Below are 19640 nucleotides of genomic sequence, written 5' to 3'. Positions count from 1 at the left end.
ACAACTGGGCTATGGTTTCTGAGAACTTTGGAGCCTTTGCTGAATTTCAGGGAAGCCCAAGGTGTAAACCAGAGGAAAGGGGAAATCAAGGCCCAAGGAGAGGTCAGTGGCTTTCCCTAATGACCTGGCCTTACCTTCTCCTCCTTGAATATCCTTCCTCTGTGATGTCCTTAACGGGACCCACTGATACCCTGGGGGCTCCAAGAACCCTATTTGAAAACCGCTGCCCTAGACAGTTGGCTGATGCATTTTGCAATACTTGTGTCATCACTTCTAAGACAGTCACAGGATGCAGTATGTCAACAGCCCCACCAAGGGGCACAAGAACCATGTTCCCTTTCCTTCTTTCCAGTAGATAAGAAAGAATGGACTAGAGAGACAGGACTAACATATGGTTCTAAATGGCCCTGATGTTTGCAACTGTGAACAAGAGGATTTCCACTAAGGTCCATGCCAGGTCTTACGTTTTTCCAGGGGACTCCTTCAGCCAGAAGATGTCGTCACTTGTAATTCCATATTCCAAGGCGCCTTCGATCTACCCAGAAAAAAAAGGATCAGTGTGAGAAGAGCATCATCTAGCCTGTTCCTAGAGACTTCCCCCAAAGAGGATGACCATTTTGTAGACGCAACTCAGCCAGAACCACCCCGGCTCACACATGGGTGCACTTCCTTGCTCCACAGACTTTTCTTCAGGTTTAGCCTCTGGGGACAGGTGACCAGGCTATATCTGACTCAGTGTGCCATCCACTACTGGGCAAAGCACCCCAGCACACCTTGGCTGTATGAGGTGGCTGGGGAGCTGGGGCATGGCTCTCCCTGCTCTCTGGGGCCTTCCCCTTGATCCAGACCCGGGCTGAGAGGAGGGCAGGTGAGGAGCAGAGTGAGTCAGGGCATAAAGGGACAGGATGGCTCCAAAGGCACAAGGCTGAAGGCTGGATGCTATTGGGCACTCTTGAGGGAGCCTGGGAATTGTACAGACTCTCCTGAATCCCAGAGGAGCCCAAGAGGGACTGCCAAGCAGACTGGGGAGACACAAGGACCAGCGTCCTCTCAGCAGCCCATGAGAGTAAGAAGAGTAAGATGTGCTGGTGGAGAGGAAGCAGACTGCAAACAGTTTATGATTCCAATTGGCAATAAAAATAAAGTCAGGAATTTCTCAGGGTTGTGCAAAGAAAACTGAAAGGTCTGGAAATCAAAGGGCCTAAAACATAAGCAACTCTTGGCAGGCACCCAGAGAGGGTGTGGTGGAGGTGGGTGATGGGAGGGTGGAGTGGCCACCAAGCTGACTCCCCCTGCACCGGACAGCTCCTGCTCTGTCCTCCTCTGAGCGAATGGAGACATGGTGGCTGCCCAGCTGAGGTCCAGCACGGTGGGCCCAGGCCTGTTGCCTCTGCAGGGCACCCTGGCACATATGCAGGTTTGCCTGAGACGACTGCCCAGCTCCTGGGAGCTGACTGTGGCCTTCAGGGGCTTTAAGCAGAACCAATGTGGGCTTGGCTGATGGGTGTGGGGGTCACTAAGGGTCACCCACCTTTCCCGTCTGTTGTAGCTACCTTGTACAATAGCACCCTGCCACCCTACAGAGCCACATAATCTGCCCAAGGGCCACCTCTGTGCACAAGCCACCTGTCTCCTCTGGAGGCTGCTCTTGAGGGCCTGACAGCTGGAAGGGAGGCATGGTAGCCTCTGAGGACTGGAGGTGTACATTTCCCTCTGTGCCCCCTCTGTTCCCCATTTCCAGAGAAAGCATCGAACTAAAAGTAGAGGCTTAGGATTTAAGCATCTGAGGAGAAACAGAACCACTCCCTTGTTCCTCCTCCATCTGTGCTCTGTCCTGTCTAACTAGGAGGCAGAAGCAGCCTCCATGCCTGGGAAATCCACTGGCCTCATTAACTTCACCACAGCCCATGTGGAGGCTCAGGGCTTGTGCCACCTGGTTCCCAGGTTCCCCTGTGAGACCCATGTGGTTGTGACCTCAGCCAAACCGCTTCCTGCTTCCCATCCCACTCTCCACTACCCTGACTGGAGAGCCCCTTCCCTAGCTCCACCTTCCTTGTGGGGGTGAGGGCAGAGAAGCACCCTCAAGTAAGACGGGGCCAGGAGGGGATGCTGGCAGAAAATGGTGGACTGAGGACCTCCCAAAGTTCACCCCTCCATAAAAACAGCCAGAACTAAAAAAAAAAATAAATTAATTAAAAAAAAAAAAGAGTAAAATTCAACTTTTTGAGAACCATGGAAATTAACCAAAGGCTTGTGGCAACATAGGGCACTTTAAAAAAAAAAATTTTTTTAACGTTTATTTATTTCGAGACAATGCGAGAGACAGAGTGCAAGCAGCGGAGGGGCAGACAGAGGGAGACACAGAATCCGAAGCAGGCTCCAGGCTCTGAGCTATCAGCCCAGAGCCCAATGCGGGGCTCAAACTCACGAACCGTGAGATCATGACCTGATCTGAAGTCGGACGCTTAACCGACTCAGCCACTCAGGTGCCCCAACACAGGGAACATTTAGTCAAGAAAAATGGCGGAGACTTGGTAAGAACAGTGAGTTTGGTGGAGTTTTAACTGACGCTAGCCCCATCTCTCAGCTCAGCACCAACCTTGAGAAATGAAGAGTGACTTTAAAAACGTACTGGAGAGCAGAACAGAACCAGAGGCCTTCCAAAGCTCCTTCCCAGAGTCATTGTTGGACCTGGCTGGGGCTTCCCCAGAAGACCCCACTCAAGAGGCTTATCTTCCACCTCTCTTGACCTTGCCCAGGGCCGAAAGCTCTCTCTGAGGAGGATCTTCCCAGTGATGTAATGTCACAGCTGCCTGAGGTGATGGATAACAGCTGAAGCAAGCAACATACTACCCAAAAGTTTAAAAGGAAAAGCCAAGGAATGAGACGTCCATTGGAGCTTTGAAAAGGTCCCACGTATTCCTGGGGACCTAGAAGGCCAGGTGTAGGCACTGGGCTGTGCACACACCAGGGAAAGGCCTGAGACAGCCTGAAACTCTCACCTCTGGCTGGCCTTGAGGCCCAGCACAAGTAGGTAGTGAGGGCTAAGGCAGAGTTTCTGGTACCTGGCTAAATGTCAAAAGCGTGTCCCCAAATGCCTACCGAACCCCTCAGCAAAGACTGTGTGTTTTCTCCAGGTGTTTAAGGAAACCTCTGTCTAGTTACTAGCTGACCACTAAGCTAACTGAGCAGAGACGTCAGTGGCCTCCCATGACAAAGAATATAGATTTTACAAAATCAGTTCAGAAAACCACCTGACGATCAATAGCAATAAACAAAATCCTACAGTGGAGAGAGATTCTGACTTCCAGAGTTAACACATTATTTTATTTGAAATATTCATTTTTCAATAAGAAAATTACAAAATGTGAAGAAACAAGAAAGTATAGTATGACCTTTACATGTTATTGGTGGGGGAATCTAAAATGGTGTAGCTGCTTTGGAAAGCAGTCTGGTGGTTCCTCAAAAGGTTAAAAACTGACCATCGACTCCATTCCTAGGTATATAGCCAAGAGAAGTGAAAACTTAAGTCCACAGAAAAACTTGTACATAAATGTTCACAGCAGCATTATTCACAACAACTCAAAGTGGAAACAATTCAGATGTCCATCAGTGGACAAGTGGATAAACAAAATATGGTCTACCCACACAATGGATCATTACTCAGGCATAAAGGGAAATGAAGTTCTAACACATGCTACAATGTGGAATCTTGGAAACATTCTGCTGAGTGCAGGAAGCAGGTCACAAAGGCCACATGTCTGATTCCATTTATGTGAAATGTCCAGAGTGGGCAAATCCATAGGGACAGAAAGCAGACTAGTGGTTGCTTTCTAGTTGGGGTTGGGGAGGCAGGGAATGGGCAGTGACTGCTAATGGTACAAGGTTTCATTTTGGGGGTGAAAATGTTCTGGAATTAGGTAGTGGAGACTGATGGCTGCACAACTGTGAATATACTAAAACTCCCTGAATCGTACCCTTTAAAAGGGTGCATTTTATGGTGTATAAATTTTATGTCAATTAAAAGCAAGATTTGGGGTAGGGGAAGGAAGAAAAGGCTAAAGTCCTGGATGTTCCAACATTTTGAGGCTGAAGAGAAAAGGAAGAATCAGCAAAGCAAGATAAAGAAGACCAGGTGCGGTGGTGTCTCAGAGCCACCTGAAGAGTGAAGTGACAGTTGTTCTTAGGATTCAGTAGTACTGGGTCCCTGCTGACCTGCTTCCGTAGAATGGACATGAGAAAGAATTAGAAACAGGGATGCCTGGGTGGCTTAGTCGGTTCAGTTGATTAAGCGTCTGACTCTTGGTTTTAGCTCAGGTCATGATCTCGCAGTTCATGGGTTCAAGCCCTCCATCAGGCTCTGCAATGGCAGCACGGAGGCTGCTTGGGATTCTCTCTCCCTCTCTCTCTCTGCCCCTCCTCTGCTCACGTGTGTGCACACCCTCTCTCCCTCTCAAAACAAATAAACTTTAAAACTGAAAAAAAAAAAAGAAAGAAAAAGTGACAACAGTGAATATAGAAAAACTAATTTCTTTAAGAAAAGAAAGAATGGGGATGCTGCTGGTGTGGGAAGCATGAGCTGAGAGACCATGAACGTGCCCAGGGTGGCAGGGAAGGCTGTGTGCTGGGGACACTCACGTGGGTGGGGTACCTTGGCCGCCCTCCAGTAGCAATGACGATATGCTCCGCGGAAAGCAAAGTCTGAGAAGAAATCAAGGAAGCTGTGGTCACACAGATGTACTGTGGCACACAGATGCAGAGGGCTCGACTGCCCACAGGTACCCCTGGTAGAGACCCACACTTTCTAATTACAGTTGCTGCCCTGCAGTGTGGACCCTCCAGCCAGGAGCTCAGAGGTCCCTTGGAGCTGGGAGCCTGCCAAGGGTACTCAAGCCAGGAGGGGGTGCAACAGAAGAGGGCAGGGAGACATTGTAACTCAAAACACCACCCCCCACCCCCAGTTTACAGAGCACCCTGCACGTGTCTCGTCTCCTCCAATCCCCACAAAATTCTGCAAGGGTGTGACCACCCACCCTATCGCCCAGCACAGCAGGCAGCCTAGCACAACATGCATCTCAGTGGTCTGTTTCATTGTTTATGGAGAGTGACAACCAGCCTCAGAGAGATCTGCTGTCAATTCCAGCAGCACTTATTACTGCGAACATCACTGGGGTTGAATGAAGCTGGAGTCGGCACCCCAGGTCTTTGGAAGGGTCAGGACTGCCTGAGAGGAGCCACTCAGGAGAGCTGGGCACTCACCTCTTTCCCACCTTTAGTGACACCACAAATCGTGTGCTCATTGACAAAGCTGGCCTTGATGTTAAAGTACTTGACTTTTCTGCAAAATAAAAATAAGATTGTCAAATATTTTCTCTGTAAATTAAGTGTCACTTATGGGATTAAACAGGGAGCAGATGGGTAAAAGCCTAGCTCGGACCCACAGCCCCCTGCCCACAGCTCAGGTGGGGCAGACAGCACTGGGAAGCATGAAGGGGGAGAAGGATAGCTGTCGTCTCCCCAAGGGTCCCCTGGACCATAGATAACTGGAACTGCTGGACAGAAGCCAGCATGGTTCTGAGAGCCCAAGTACAGCCCTGGTGTGTGTGATGACAGAAGTGGCTGAGCCTCCCTAGGGTCCATCCTTGTCACCTGGGCACTTTCCGGCAGGGAACAGAGGCCCCTACGTGCACCCAGTTATCCCCGCCATCCAAATGACCAACCTCCTGCTGACAAGGAAGGGTGCCCACTAGGAAGACATTACTCTTACACTCTTACATCCCTCTAGGGGATAATAAGGCTGGAAAACAGGTCTGATGAGGACATAAGGGTGGTCAGGTGCATGGTGTGTAGAAATGATCCACGCCTTCTAATAATGAAGGCCACCCTGTAGTGGTGGGTTCTTGGCATATTTGGGAAGGCTTTATCACCTCCTGGACTTTATGTCCTCCCCACAATCAAGCCCCATGCCTCCATATGCTGCCTAAGCTGTAGGAAGCAAGTCCTCACTCACCCCCACAGCTCAGCAATAGCCATAGGATACAGACAGAAGTTCTGCACCAGCTTCCATCTGTGGGCACCTCTAGAGCTGCCCTGGGGTCAGGCCTGTTTGGCACTTGACTGGTTGCTGCCCAGGGCCAGCAGGATGGATGGCAGAGCCCTATGCTTCCAGCAAACCGCACTGGGGGATACTGAGCCCCACACAGAGGAAAAACAACAGGATACAGCTCAGCTCCCTCGTGGGGGGGATCACTGGGGACGCCCAGGATGGGCAGGTGGGCCAGCTTCTCCAGCTCAGGTGTCCTGGGTTTCATGGGTACAAAATAGCTGCCTACTGTACAGGCCCAGGAAGACTCCTTGGAGCCAAGCAAATAGAGCTCAGATGAGAGCCACCAGACCTCTGAGGGAACACTGTCCCCTCCATGACCTGCATGGGCACAGGGAAGAGCTACAGGGCCAGGAGCAAAGCCTAGCCAGAGTCAAGTGCAGTTTGGGGCACCTCTCCGTCTGGTAGTGGCTCCTCAGGGAGGATCCTTTGGTGGAAGAAATCTCGGCATCTTGGTTGGGGGACCCCAAAGGGCTGATGGGACCTTGTCCCAGGCTAGAATGATCATGTTGGACATATGCTTCAGCACACAACAGCAGGTGCCTTCATGTACGCCTAGAGAGCCAGGAGGTGGGTGGTAAGGTGTGGGGTTCAGGGTGTGGGAGCCTTGGAGATGAGAGGTGAGTTGTGGACTTCACAGAGTGGGGCCTGGGCAACATGGGGTTCATGGGGCTCCTTACACATAACTGTGGTCCACCCTGACAGGAGAAAGGTCACCTGCCTCAAGGAAGGTGCTGGCGTCTGGGATGGCCCTCTCTATGCTCCCACACTCTGGCCATTGTTCTCCCTAGCCCCAGCTCCGAGCATGCCTCCTCCTTGGTGCAGCCCTGGGCTCCAGCTATCCTGCCAGCATGCCCCCCGCTCCCTGCTACTCCAGGTTCTGCAGGTGCCAGCTTGCAGGGTGGCCTTCTGCTCACAGGGCACTCACCCCACCTGCTTCTCGTGTGTGCACCCCCACCCCATGGGCAGGGACTTCTCGTCTTATCACTGCTGAGCCTTTGAGGAGTTAAGTGCTTGACAAGGTATGAAATGACCCAGAGAGGGCCAGGAGGGCCTGAGGAGGCCTCAGTACCTATCCTGAAGCTGGACCCGGTGCCCCCAGTTCAGGGATTTCACATAATTCTGAACAGCTTCTGCCATTTTCCTCCTATTAACACACAACAAGAGATGTTAAAAACCACAACAGAAGCAATAACTATAGAGTCCCACAACAGACAATCAGATGCAAATAGTGGGTTAGCAGAAATACTAAGAAACAAAGTGATTCTAAAGGTGGAAAATGTGACATCTATCCCCACGACCACTGTCTCTGTCCTGGGTTTGGGGCTGTGGGACTTTGGACTCAGGGAAAACAGGGGCTTTGGGCCACAGCCACCAGGACACAGCAGTGGCCCTGAGTCTAGGTCATCTGAGAACCACAGAGGGGCCTGTGTGCAGCTCAGAGCAGACCAGGTGCCACCTGTGGAACCTGAATCAGTTTCTCACCCTGCACCAGTGGTCTTTGGGGCCAGATCAACCTTTGTGAGGGTGTCCTGTGCACCATAGGGCCTTTAGCAGAACCCCATAGGTGCAGCAGCCCCCCCCCCCCACCACCAGTGGTGTCTCTAGACAAAAATGTCTCTAGACTTTGCCAAATGTCAAGGGGTGGGGCACAGAGCTGTTCCCAGTGAGGGCCACTCTCTGATAGCACGCTCCCGTGAGGGTTAATGGAGCAGTCAACCTCCCCCATGAGCAGCGGACAAGCACTGGGAGTGGGCAGGGCTCCTCACCAGTCATGCAGGACCGGCTGGGCCACATCCCAGCCGTAGTGGGGAGCGTCGCGGATCATACCCCCCAGCAGCGCTGCCTGGTGTATCAGCTTCTTGGGGATGCAGCCAACGTTCACACACGTGCCGCCTAGGCCCCACCTGGTGCCTGGCATGTTGGGAAGAGCATGTTTAGATTTGTATTCAGGGGACTAGAAGTCTCTCCTGTTCTACAGTTGTGTAGGATTCCTTGAAGTCATTGTCTGCAACTCAGACACGCTCCAGGTGAACACTGCCCTGTGAATTTACTGTCTATGATTATAGTCAGATTCATTTTTAAATAAGAACAAGGAACTTTACATTAATGGTGACTTACTGGAGAAACAGGACCTGTGCCAGAGACGCCAACTAGCAGTGGGTGACTGGCTCTAGGCTCAGCCACCCTCCATGCATGAACCAGGCACCCTTCCTCCCTCTTCCCCAGGACACACGGCTCCCATCCAGGGCTACCTACCTCGGGGGGAAGGCTCCACATAGTCTACCACAGCCACCTTCATTCCCAGCTGAGCGGCTGGAAAGACAAAAAGAGCGAGCAGATGGGCAGCTGCTTCGGGGCTGGGGCTGGGGACCCTAGGGGCCCATGACCACCAGAAGAGGGCAGGGAAAGACCAGGACCAGCACCTTCTCACCAGCTCCACACCCAGATCTCCCCACCTGTCAGCTGCCACACAGCTGTGCTGCCCATAAATGGAAACCCTAGGGCCTCTTCTTGACTGCAGCCTTCACACGACCCACCCTAGTGCCAGGACCCAGTGGGATGCCCACCCTTCCTCATATGCCCACCACAGCCCTCCCTTGCCTTCTGTGGCACCTGGCTCCAAGCCCAGACATTCAGCATGAGCCTGGTGCCCACCCAGAGCATACTTACATGCATCACAGGAGTATCCACCTCCTGGGAGAGGCCCCAGACTCGGAGCTTCCCCTGGCTCTCTCCCCAGACCTACCCAGTAGACTCATTCATCTCCTCTCTTCTCCACTGGACACCATGGGAGGCTTCTACCCAAGGTCTACCCTTATGGCTATTTGCTACCTCATTCTCAGGGTGAGAAAATGGAAGGTCAAATGGCAGGTCCAGGATCAGCCAGGCCCCAAAGTGGGAGGGAGACCTGGGCTCCAACTGCACCTCCTGTCTGGAGTCTCCTGGCTTTCCCCACTGGCTGTGAGCAGATTCCTCCCAGGGCCACCAATCCTAGGTTCTGACCCTGTTACCAATTAGCCAGGGATAATTGAAGGGCTTCCCCTTGGCTTACTTGGGGAATTGCATCGCCAGCCTGGGCACTGGACTTGACTGAGGGCATGCCCGACTTAAACATCGTGACTCATGAGTGTTTCACATACTACAGAATGTACTCAATTCATGGCTATCAACCAAGATCAGAACAAAGTTTTAGAGCCTTCATGTAAAAACCCATTTTGTTCAACTGATCAGTGATGCGATCGCAGTGCTTGTTTTAAAAACAAGGGGGACTCTTTGCCTGCTTCAGATTCTGTGTCTCCCTCTCTCTCTGCCCCTTCCCTTCTTGTGCTCTGTTTCTCTCTCTCTCAAAAATAACTAAACATAGGGGCGCCTGGGTGGCTCAGTCGGTTGGGCGTCTGACTTCGGCTCAGGTCATGATCTCGCAGTTTGTGAGTTCGAGCCCCGTGTCGGGCTCTGTGTTGACAGCTCAGAGCCTGGAGCCTGTTTCAGATTCTGTGTCTCCCTCTCTCTGACCCTCCCCTGTTCATGCTCTGTCTCTCTCTGTCTCAAACATAAATAAACGTTAAAAAAAATTTTAGAAAAAAAAAAAAGGAAAAGAAAAAAAAATAAATAACTAAACATAAAAAAAAAATTTTTAAAAAGGGGGGAGGGTGCCTGGGTGGTTCAGTCAGTTAAGTGTCTGGCTCAGGTTATGATCTCACAGTCCGTGAGTTCGAGCCCCGCATCCGGCTCTGTGCTGACAGCTCAGAGTCTGGAGCCTGCTTCAGATTCTGTGTCTCCCTCTCTCTCTGCCCCTTCCCTTCTTGTGCTCTGTTTCTCTCTCTCTCAAAAATAACTAAACATTAAAAAAAAAATTAAAAACAAGGGGGACTCTTCCAACATGCCTACGTCTGTCTCCCCCATCTGACACAATGGAGCAACAGGGACCGGATGTACCCTCCCATCCAAGACAACCAAAACTCCAGACGGAATACATAAAATAAGGGTTTCAAGAAACCGAACATTACTCTTCCAAGGAGAGTGATACTTGGAAGACAAGAAACAAACAAGGTGAGCCTCACAACTGGAGAGTCTTCAGGATGCAGCACAGGCAGAGCCCACCAGATTCAATGGCTGAGGAGAGAGGCTGGGAGCCTGGGGAGACTGAGGCAGCCAGAGCTTCTGGGACAGAGAACCAGAGAGGATAGAGCTGCACAGAACCCCCGACATCTGATCAGTGCACATGTGTGAGGAATTTACCTGAGGCCAGGAAAGAATCATCCAGAAAGACCAGAGGAGACAGTGATCATGCAGGGCTGGGAATACTGCCTGTTCCCAGAAGGTAGACTGGACAAACCACATGATTCCTGGGGAGCTGTGAAAGTATTAAGGTCAGATCCCAGTCACTGGAAATGATTGGGCACAGCTCTGGACCTGCCTAATAAATTAAAAATAAATTTTTTAAAAATTTTTTAAAATGTTTTATTTATTTGAGAGAGAGAGAGAGAGAGAGACTGAATGGGGGAAGGGCAGAGAGAGAGGGAGACACAGAATCCAAAGCAGGCTCCAGGCTCAGCACTGTCAGCTCAGAGCCCGATGCAGGTCTTGAACTCACAAACTGCGAGATCATGACCTGAGCTGAAGTCGGACGCTTAACTGACCGAGCCACCCAGGTGTCCCTCGCCTAATAAATCTTAAGTGGAAGATGCAAAGGAATCAAACTCCAGAACATGCTCAAAACTGTATCTAGGAATCTAAAAATATCTAGAAGCCAGCAAGGGAAATTCAATCGAAAACCATCAGGCATGCAAAGGAGCAGGAAAATACAAGCCGTAAGAGAGAAAAGATCAGTTAATGGAAACCGACCAAAAACTGACACAGTTGTCAGAATTAGAAAAAAAGTAAAATGAGTATTGTAACTGTATTCCCCATGTTCAAAAAGTTAAGGAGCAACACGGAAGATATACAAAAGGACCCAGGTCGGATTTATAGAGATGAAGATTACAATAAAAGAGATAAAAAATATATTGGGTGGGATTAATGGTAGATTAGACTTTGCAGACTCTTTTATTAGTGAACTTGGAAACACAGGAATAGAAACTCTCCAAAGTGAAGAGAGCACCCAGGAGCTGAGGGGCAACTTTGAACAGCCTAATATATGTGTGATTAAAGTCTCCCATAGTGAAGGAGAGGAGGAAGGACAGGAAAATTACCTGGAGAAATAATGATTGAAAATTCTCACAACTTGATGAGAATTATAAATCCATGGACCCAAGAAGCTAAGTGAAGTCTAACAGAAAAATAATTGAGAACTACACCAGGGCACACGCTCATTAAATTGCTCAAAACCAATGAAAAGAGAAAATCCTGAAAACCACCAGAGGAAAAAAGACATACAATGAAAGAACACAGAGATAAAGAGGCACCAGATGACATCAGAAACAATACAAGTGAGGGCTGCTGGGTGGCTCAGTTGGTTGAGTGTCCCACTCTTGATTTGGCTCAGGTCATGATCCCAGGGTCATGGGATTGAGCACTGTGTCAGGCTGAGCATGGGGCCTTCTTGGGTTTGTGTTCTCTCTCTCTCTCTCTCTCTCTCTCTCTCTCTCTCTCTCTCTCAAATAACAAACAAAAAGAAATAATGCAAGTGAGAAGCCAGAAGGACAATGTCTCTAAAGTACTAAAAGAAAAAACAAACAAAAACTCTATCTTCCTTGAATTCTCCGCCCAGAGAAAATATTTTAAAAACTAAAGGCAAGATAAAGATGTCTTCAGACATACAAAAGCTTGAAGAATTAATTACTCTTAGAGCCACATCACAAGAAATGTTCACTGACATCCTTAGGGTAGAAGCAAAATGATGGCAGATGGAAACTCGGATCTGTACAAAGGAAAGAGTACACCAGAAATGGTGACTACACGGGCAGATCTGTAAGATTTTTTCCTCATTAGTTTAATCTTTTTTGAAGGTAATGGTTTAAACAAAAAATAGCAATGTGTTATGGGGCTTATAACACGTAAAAGTAAAACATATGACCACATAGGATAAAGGCTCAGAAGGGAGTAAGGGAAGCACGCTACCATACTAAGGTTTTCGTACTACATGTGAAGTGGGACAATATCACTTGCAGGGAGACTGTGACAAGTTCAAGGTGTCTACTGCAAACCCCAAAGCAGCTACCTCGCACCCTATGTATACATGAACTCAAAATGGACCAAAGGCCTAAGTGTCAGAGCTGAAAATGTACAAGTCTTAGAGGAAAACACAGGCATACACCTTTGTGAGCTTGGGTAAGACCACTGTTTCTCAAATACCAAAAGCATAGCAACAAAATAAATAAGAAATAAACTGGACTTGCATCAAAATTAAAAATGTGCTGCAAGAAAGTAGAAAGATAATCCATGGAATGGAAAAAAGCATTGGCAAATCATATACCTGGTAAGGGTCTAGTAACCAGAATATGTTTATGTATGAATATGTAACATAGGAGGCACCTGGTTGGCTCAGTAGGTTCAGCGTCTGACTTTGGCTCAGGTCATAATCTCACAGTTCATGGATTCAAGCCCCACGTCAGGCTCTGTGCTGACAACTCAGACCCCAGAGCCTGCTACGGATTCTGTGCCTCCCTCTCTCTCTGCTCCTCCCCTGCTCGTACTCTGTCTCTCAAAAATAAATAATAAACATTAAAAAAATTGTTTTAAGAATAAAATCTTTAAAAAAAAAAGTGGGCAAAACTTGTGAATAGACATTTACTCATAGATATGCAAATAGACAATAAACACATGAAAAGATGATCCATGTCATTAATCATTAGGAAAACACAGACAAACCACAAGGAGGTACCATTTGAGCACCTACTTAGGAGACTATAATAAAAAAGATAACACATGCTAGAGAGGATGTGGAGAAATCTGAACCTTCCTGCATCGCTGGTGGGAATATAAAATGATACAACCACTTTGGAAAATAGTCTGGCATTTCCTCAAAAGGTCAAACCACACAACTCTGCAATTCTACTCCTAGGTATCTACCCAAGAGACAGGAAAACAGATCCACACAAAAATATGCGCACAAATGTTGCCAGTACCATTATTCACAAAAGCCAAAAAAGTAGAAACAACCCAAATGTCCAGCAATGGACAAGTGGCTAATAAAACGTGATCTGTCCATGCAGTGGAATGATATTTAGCCACTGAAAGGAATATGGCATTAGCATATGCTGTGTGGTGGATGAGTGCTGAAAACATTATGGTAAGTGGAAGATACAAAGACAAAAGACCACATATTTATATTAAATATCCAGAATAGGCAAATACACACAAACAGAAGGTGGATTAGTGGTTGCCTGGGGCTGAGGACTGGCTGCTAATGGATACAGAATAATTTTGGGGGGTGGTGAAAATTTCTACGATTGATGTAGTGATAGTTGTAAAACTCTGTGAATATACTAAAAATTACTGAATTGTGCATTTTTGTGTTTTTTAAGTAGGCTTCCCACCCAACACAGAGTCCAAAGCAGGGCTTCAACTCATGACCCTGAGATCAAGGCCTGAGCCGAGATCAAGAGTCGGATGTTTAACTGACTGAGCCACTAAGGCGCCCCTGAATTACGCAATTTAAATGAATGAATAGTATGGTATATGACTTAATCTCAAAAAGCTGTTAGAAAACATATGAAACACTTCATGATAAATCTGATGAAAGATGTGGAGACCTGTACATTGAAGACTACGAAAGACTGTGGCAATTAAATGAAAAAATACCTAAAGAAGAGATATACTACATGACCTACCTGTTCTACTTTTAGGCATTGATCTCAGAGAATTGAAAACATGCATCCACACCAAGACACAAACCCAAATGTTCACAGCAGCACCATTCACAACAGCCCCAAACTGCAAATACCCCAAATGTGCACCTATAGGTGACTGGCCCAACATCATGTGGTGCATGCAAACAACAGAATACTAATCAGTAATAAAAAGGAATGAACTCTAGATGCACACAGCATCACAGATCAATCTCAAAATAATTACGCTATGTGAAAAAAAGCCAGAGAAGTAAGAATACATGCTGCATGATCTCATCTTGTATAACAAGATTTTAGAAAATGCAAACTAATCTGTAGTGAGAGAAAGCAGATCATTGGCTGTCTGGGGATGCAGCAGAGAGGGAGCAGCAGGAAGGGGTTCCCAAGGTTTGAGGAAACTTTGGGGTTTGTTATGAGCCGAGTCACGTCCCCTCAAAATTCATGTTGGAGCCAAAACCTCCAGAACCTTAGCATGTGACCTTATTTGAAGACAAGGTCTGTATAGAGGTTAGAATTGAGACCATAGGGTGGGCCCTACCTACTCCAATCTGACTGGTGTCCATATAAAAAGATGAGATTAGGACATAAACACACGGAGGAAAGACCATGTGAGGACACAGAGAAATGACAGCCATCTCTAAGCCAAGGACAGAGAACTCAGAAGAAACAACCCTGCTGGCACCTTCATCTCAGACTTCCAGGCTCCAGTGAGGAAATACATTTCTGCTGCTTAAGCCATGCAGCCTGTGGTTCTTTGTGACGGCAACCCCGGCAAGCTAATACGGGGGGGACGGACATGTTCACTAGCTTGACTGCGGTACATGGCTTCACAGGTGTGTACGTATGTCAAAGCATATCAAGTTGTCCACTGTAAATATGTATGGTTTATTTTAAGTCAATTATATTTCAGTAAAGCTATAGAAAAGCACAATCATCCACAGGGAGAGATGCCACTGTTGAGAAAGGCAAAGACAGACCTGGGAAGTGGTGTGGGTTAACAGAGATGTGCCTCTACAGGTAAGACACTAGAATGGACACGACATCCAGGGCTTTCTTCTGCTATAAGACACACCACTGGGACAACCGTCTGTATGCTCTGTTTCTTGGGGTGGCTCTGTGGTTCAATGGGATGAGGACCTCGTGTCCCTCTGTGGGCCCCCATATCAGCTGGGAGACTTCCAAGGTTCCTGCCCTCCACTGCAGGCCGGCACCCTCCTCTGCCCCTCAGAGCAAGAGCAGTGGACAGCAAATTTTCTTTATGCCAACTGTGATTCTAAAACCCAGGATCTGATATCAGAGAGCTGTAATTAAATGGTCAGGGTGGCTGCTCAACTCTTCATGTTTTGGGCACCATTTCTCTCCTGTCTTCCCCTCTCCCTCATCCACATCTGCCTCACCTGCCTCCTTATCATTTAGACAGACAAGCAGACTGCCAGGCACTCCTAAGGCAGAGAGCAGAGCCCCCAGTGAAACGGTGGCCATCTGTTCCGCATCCAGATTAGTGGTAAACTGCAACACGAGGTCTCTGGATGCCTCTGGGTCCAGCCCTTTCACTCAACACATCTTTACTGAGCGCCCCAGGGTGCCCACACCCATCTGGTTAGACACGGACAGCAGAACAAACCATGATCTCTGTGGGACAGTGCCAGGGCTAAGAACGAGGACAGTGGAGCCGGGAGCAGGGACCAGATGTGTGTAGAAGGGGGTAATTCTACCCTTGGCAGCAAAGACTGAAGGAAGATGAGTGAGCCCCACAGCTAACCAGGTTGGTGAAGACCAGGCCAGGCCAGGCCAGGCAGACAGCCAGGGTGAGGCGCAAGGCCAGAAAGACCTTCGGGAAGCAGTGAGGCAGCCAGGGGCTGTAGCAGAAGAGTGAGCAAGGGTGTGGGTGGTGGGAGACATGTCAGATGGGTGGGGACAGCTCCCATGAGGCCTTGGGCTGCAGCCCAAGAGGGCAGGCTCAGACCTGGGTGTCATCCTGGCTGCTGGATGTTGCACAGACAACTCGGGAGCGGCAGGGAGCAGGGCAAAATGATGAGGCTCTTGGGGTGACCCTGCAGGATGTAGGACCCCAGAGGCCAGCAGGCCAGCTACAGAGATAATGCATTCTGTGCATGGCCACTCAGGGTGCATCTCCACCTAGCTACGAGAACAATGCAGCCCTCTCCAGGCATCCCTGAAAGCTTGGAGTCCCCGCCACACTGGCAGGATACAGGGCACAGGACACATACCTTCCTTGGCACAAGCCAAGCCGCCAGATCCCCCGCCAATCACCAGAAGATTGTAGTCCTGCCTCCCTGCTGGAGAAAGGAGAGGTGAGAAGAAGGGTCAGGACAAGTCTGGGATATGGATCCCATAAGATACCATGTGATTTCCAAAGGGCAAACAGCTCTGCCCAGTTAAATGTGGTACGGGATCTGTTTTATAGGATCGGAGCCCCCATCCTGTGATGGTCTGGGGTGATAATGCATCACACATCGAGGCAGAAGGCAACGATGGTATCCATCATCAGTACAAATCCTGAAACCAAGCAATGCCAGGTGAGGTTGGCCAAAGGTGTGTAACTGCCTTTGCAACAACAATCAGGTCAAGAAGAAGTTGCTCTGAACTTCACGCTCCATAACTGTTCTGCTCTGCTTCAGAACTGCTCTGAATTTACACGTCACCCAACGTTCTAAGCCAGACATGGAATTAAAACACTCTTCTTGGGGGGCACCTGGGTGGCTCAGTCAGTTGAGCGTCCAACTTCAGCTTAGGTCATGATCTTGTGGTTTGTGAGTTCAAGCCCCACGTTGGGATCTGTGTTGTCAGCTTGTCAGCACAGAGCCCACTTTGGATCCTCTGTCCGCCTCTCTCTCTGCCCCTCCCCTGCTCACACTCTCTCAAAAATAAAAATTACCCCCAAAATTACAAAAACGAAAAACAAGAACACTTTTCTTGAGTGTGTCTTTCGGCTGTAACAGTCACCTTTTGTTCTGAGTGAGGAAAAATATAAAAAGCAATCCCTGCATCAGGCAGCACACCCTGGCCTCTCAGAGTGCCTAGTGCACTGTGGGCCTTGGGGGAGAAGTGACTCTAAAATGCCTTTTGGGCTTACCATGGCATCACCTTGGAGGCAACACAAAGCCTACTCCCACGCCCGGCACAGAGGGCCGCTCACATCTTTCCTGCCCTGCGGAAGACATTATCTGTCCCTCTTATGCAAACTGCTGGCATGGAAAGCAAGCAAGGGACAGTCAGAAGGGGGGGGGGGGGGTCGTGGTGAGCAAAGGAGTGAGTCGGGGGTAGGTGAGAGTAGGTGTGTCCTTAGGTGTGGCCGGCTGGTCAAAGCTCTGACACAGGGCCCAAGATGGAGAGGCCCGGCACCAGGCACTGGCCTAGTCCCTATAGAGAAAGGAAGAAATAACAGAAAATTATTAGTATGTTGAAAGGCAGAGGAGGTCAGACTGCTTTCAGCATGTCTAGAGCCAGCCACTACTCCTGGTGAAGCACAGGATCCTGTGATCAAATAAGGGTCTGCCACCCAAGGCCAGCACAGCTGGCCACACTGGAACCTGAGAAGTGAAAACACTGCACCTGCCTTTGTGGCCACCTTGACCTTTCTGGTGGGCAAGGCTGTAGAGAATACTCCTGAGGACCGCATCCCTCAGGGACCCTGGCTTTGTAGATGTCCCACAGACAGGGGTCTAGAACCTATGCTTTGCAAGGACACAAGAGCTCAGTTGAGCCTAGAGGAGGCCCTGGCTTGCAGTTGGTGAAGTTAGGGGAGTCACCACCAGGAGCTTGTGTCCGGGTGCTTGGATGGTGGCCTGCTACCAGACTGTCCTGTGGAGACGCTCCACTGCACCCACCCCAAAGCCAGGCCCACCCCGGGTTCTGTCCAGCAGGTGGCATTTGAGGGCCCCTGTAATGTGTGAGAGGTGCACATGGGATCGAAGGGAGCCACAACTTGGTTCAAACAGCCAGTCCACAGTGAACCTAACTCCAAATTCAACTCAAGGGCTCTAAAGAGGCCTAAACTTTGTCAGTTATTCTGGTGGCTTTGATATGAGCCCAAAGAGCTGAGGACAGACTGCTGGCTGGAGACAAGCTGCTGCTGGGCTGCGAAGAGCACACGCCTGCTGGGCAGGGCAGTGTCTCTCCAGCTGCCCCGTGGTGAACAGGGGGAGGGGAAACACTAAGATTTTGCCCAGGAGAACACCCCTACCTTCCATTGCAGGTGCTGGTGCTGGTCCTTCCTGCTGACAGAACAGGTCCCTGCAAGCTCCTGATGTCCCCAGCCCCACACTGTGTCCCCTTTGCCTGCTATCAGGCAGAGGGCAGGGCAACCAACTGGCTGTGTAGATTGCGGGCTTATCCTTGGCTTGCTCTCCCTGCCTGCTGTGCACACCCAGGAGCCTCTCAGTCTGATAAACCCGTGAAAGAGGTCAGCAGTGGAACTTTCTGTAAGTGTAGGAAATCTTCCTTTAAACATGTAGGAGGGTTGGGATACCCTGCCAGGGGGAAGGACCCTCAAGGGCCTGTAGGGCGGATGAGGTGGGTGCTGCTCTGTGGGGGTTACCTGGAACACACCTGTGCACTCTGGTGCCCTGAACAGTCTCATAGCCTTCCTTTCCCCACTGCACGTTCAGTGCTCAGCCCCAGAAAGGTCTGTCTCCAATTTGTTCTGAGCCCATTGTCCTTTAGTTTTCTGCTCCCCCTCTGAACCAGGGGCCTGGCCCCCAGCAAGTTTGACAAGGCTGAATGAATGGTGCACTGCTCTGGGAGGGCAAGTGGAGGCTTTCCTGTGTGTCCACAGGCACACTGACCACCTCAGGGGACCACCTTGGGAGTCCCTTTGTGACTATTCCCTGCATCGTGCATCCTTCCTGGTAACAGGTGTTAGGGGACAGGTGACAGCAGGGTCATTCTGGTTCCTGTCCAGGGGTGGCATGGGCCACCCCCAAGCCTGGGATGGGGCAGGTGCCTTCCTGCTTTCAGACAGAAAGCTGCAGTTGAGATGGAGGAGGAGGCTCAAAATTAGCTCTGGGCATCCTTGTTGGGGGTTGGCACTGTGCCCAGGTCCTGTCAGCTCCTCATCACTGCAGCTAAGCTCTAGCTTTGGGGCTTCCTTCCCCTTGCTGCCCAAGGGTCATGGAGGCAGAATCTTTTGTGTTGCCCAGGTAGAAACAAAACACTCCACTCCAAGGCCACCCCACTCTGCCCTAAGGCCAAGGTTACAGTGGCCGGAAGGGCCCTGGGCTCGTGGCAGCAGCAGCAGCAGCAGCAGCAGCAGCAGCAGCAGCTCCTATTTATACATCTTTTATTCTCGCCAAGTGGGGTGAGGGCCCCACTGCACAGCTGCGTTTAATCCTCATGAACATCCCACCTTACTCATGCAGCAAGGAGGCTTTCAAAGATGGGGTGCCCTGGCCAAAGTCCCAGGGGTCAGCAAAGCCACTCTAAGAGCAACTCCATCTCCCCACCTCCCAGGCCTCTGCAGGGCCACTTGATCCCCTAGGCTCCCTAAGGCCACACAACTTTGCCCATCTACGCATGCTGTCAGCTTCATTCCACCAAGCACCCTGCTGCTCTTCCTCCCACAGCCACCACCTCTGAAGGAGGCCTCATCCCTTCTTTTCACAGGCCCCTCAATGCTGGTTCCCCATGGGGAGTCATCCAGGGACACGGTCTAGGAGTCGGTCACTGTGCAGGCATGTGGTGGGGAGATGTCACCACATGTGGGACTGGCCATGCCACCATGG

The 19640-nt window shown here is 49.8% G+C and overlaps 1 protein-coding gene across 5 annotated transcripts in view; it reads right to left on the bottom strand.

The window, feature by feature from the left end:
- The window catches only part of TXNRD2 (thioredoxin reductase 2), a 51595-nt gene that overhangs the window by 31183 nt on the left and 772 nt on the right, over nt 1-19640 (bottom strand). For 3 of the 5 annotated variants that reach the window (XM_060612954.3, XM_060612956.3, XM_060612959.3), the window contains exons 2-8: nt 16128-16196; nt 8363-8419; nt 7873-8017; nt 7176-7250; nt 5260-5338; nt 4639-4701; nt 465-535 (exon numbers count right to left, since the gene is read on the bottom strand). In XM_060612954.3, coding sequence (XP_060468937.1) covers nt 465-535; nt 4639-4701; nt 5260-5338; nt 7176-7250; nt 7873-8017; nt 8363-8419; nt 16128-16196 — 559 coding nt within the window. Of the gene's footprint in view, nt 1-464; nt 536-4638; nt 4702-5259; nt 5339-7175; nt 7251-7872; nt 8018-8362; nt 8420-16127; nt 16197-18103; nt 18302-19640 lie in introns of those variants that run through there. The other 2 variants (XM_060612957.3, XM_060612955.3) reach the window with 2 other exon arrangements.

This window comes from Panthera onca, chromosome D3, assembly GCF_046562875.1.
Source record: "Panthera onca isolate mPanOnc1 chromosome D3, mPanOnc1 haplotype 2, whole genome shotgun sequence".
NCBI classification, from domain to species: domain Eukaryota; kingdom Metazoa; phylum Chordata; class Mammalia; order Carnivora; family Felidae; genus Panthera; species Panthera onca.
The sequence above is the reverse complement of the archived record's forward strand: the minus strand, read 5'-3'. Positions and strand labels throughout refer to the sequence as shown.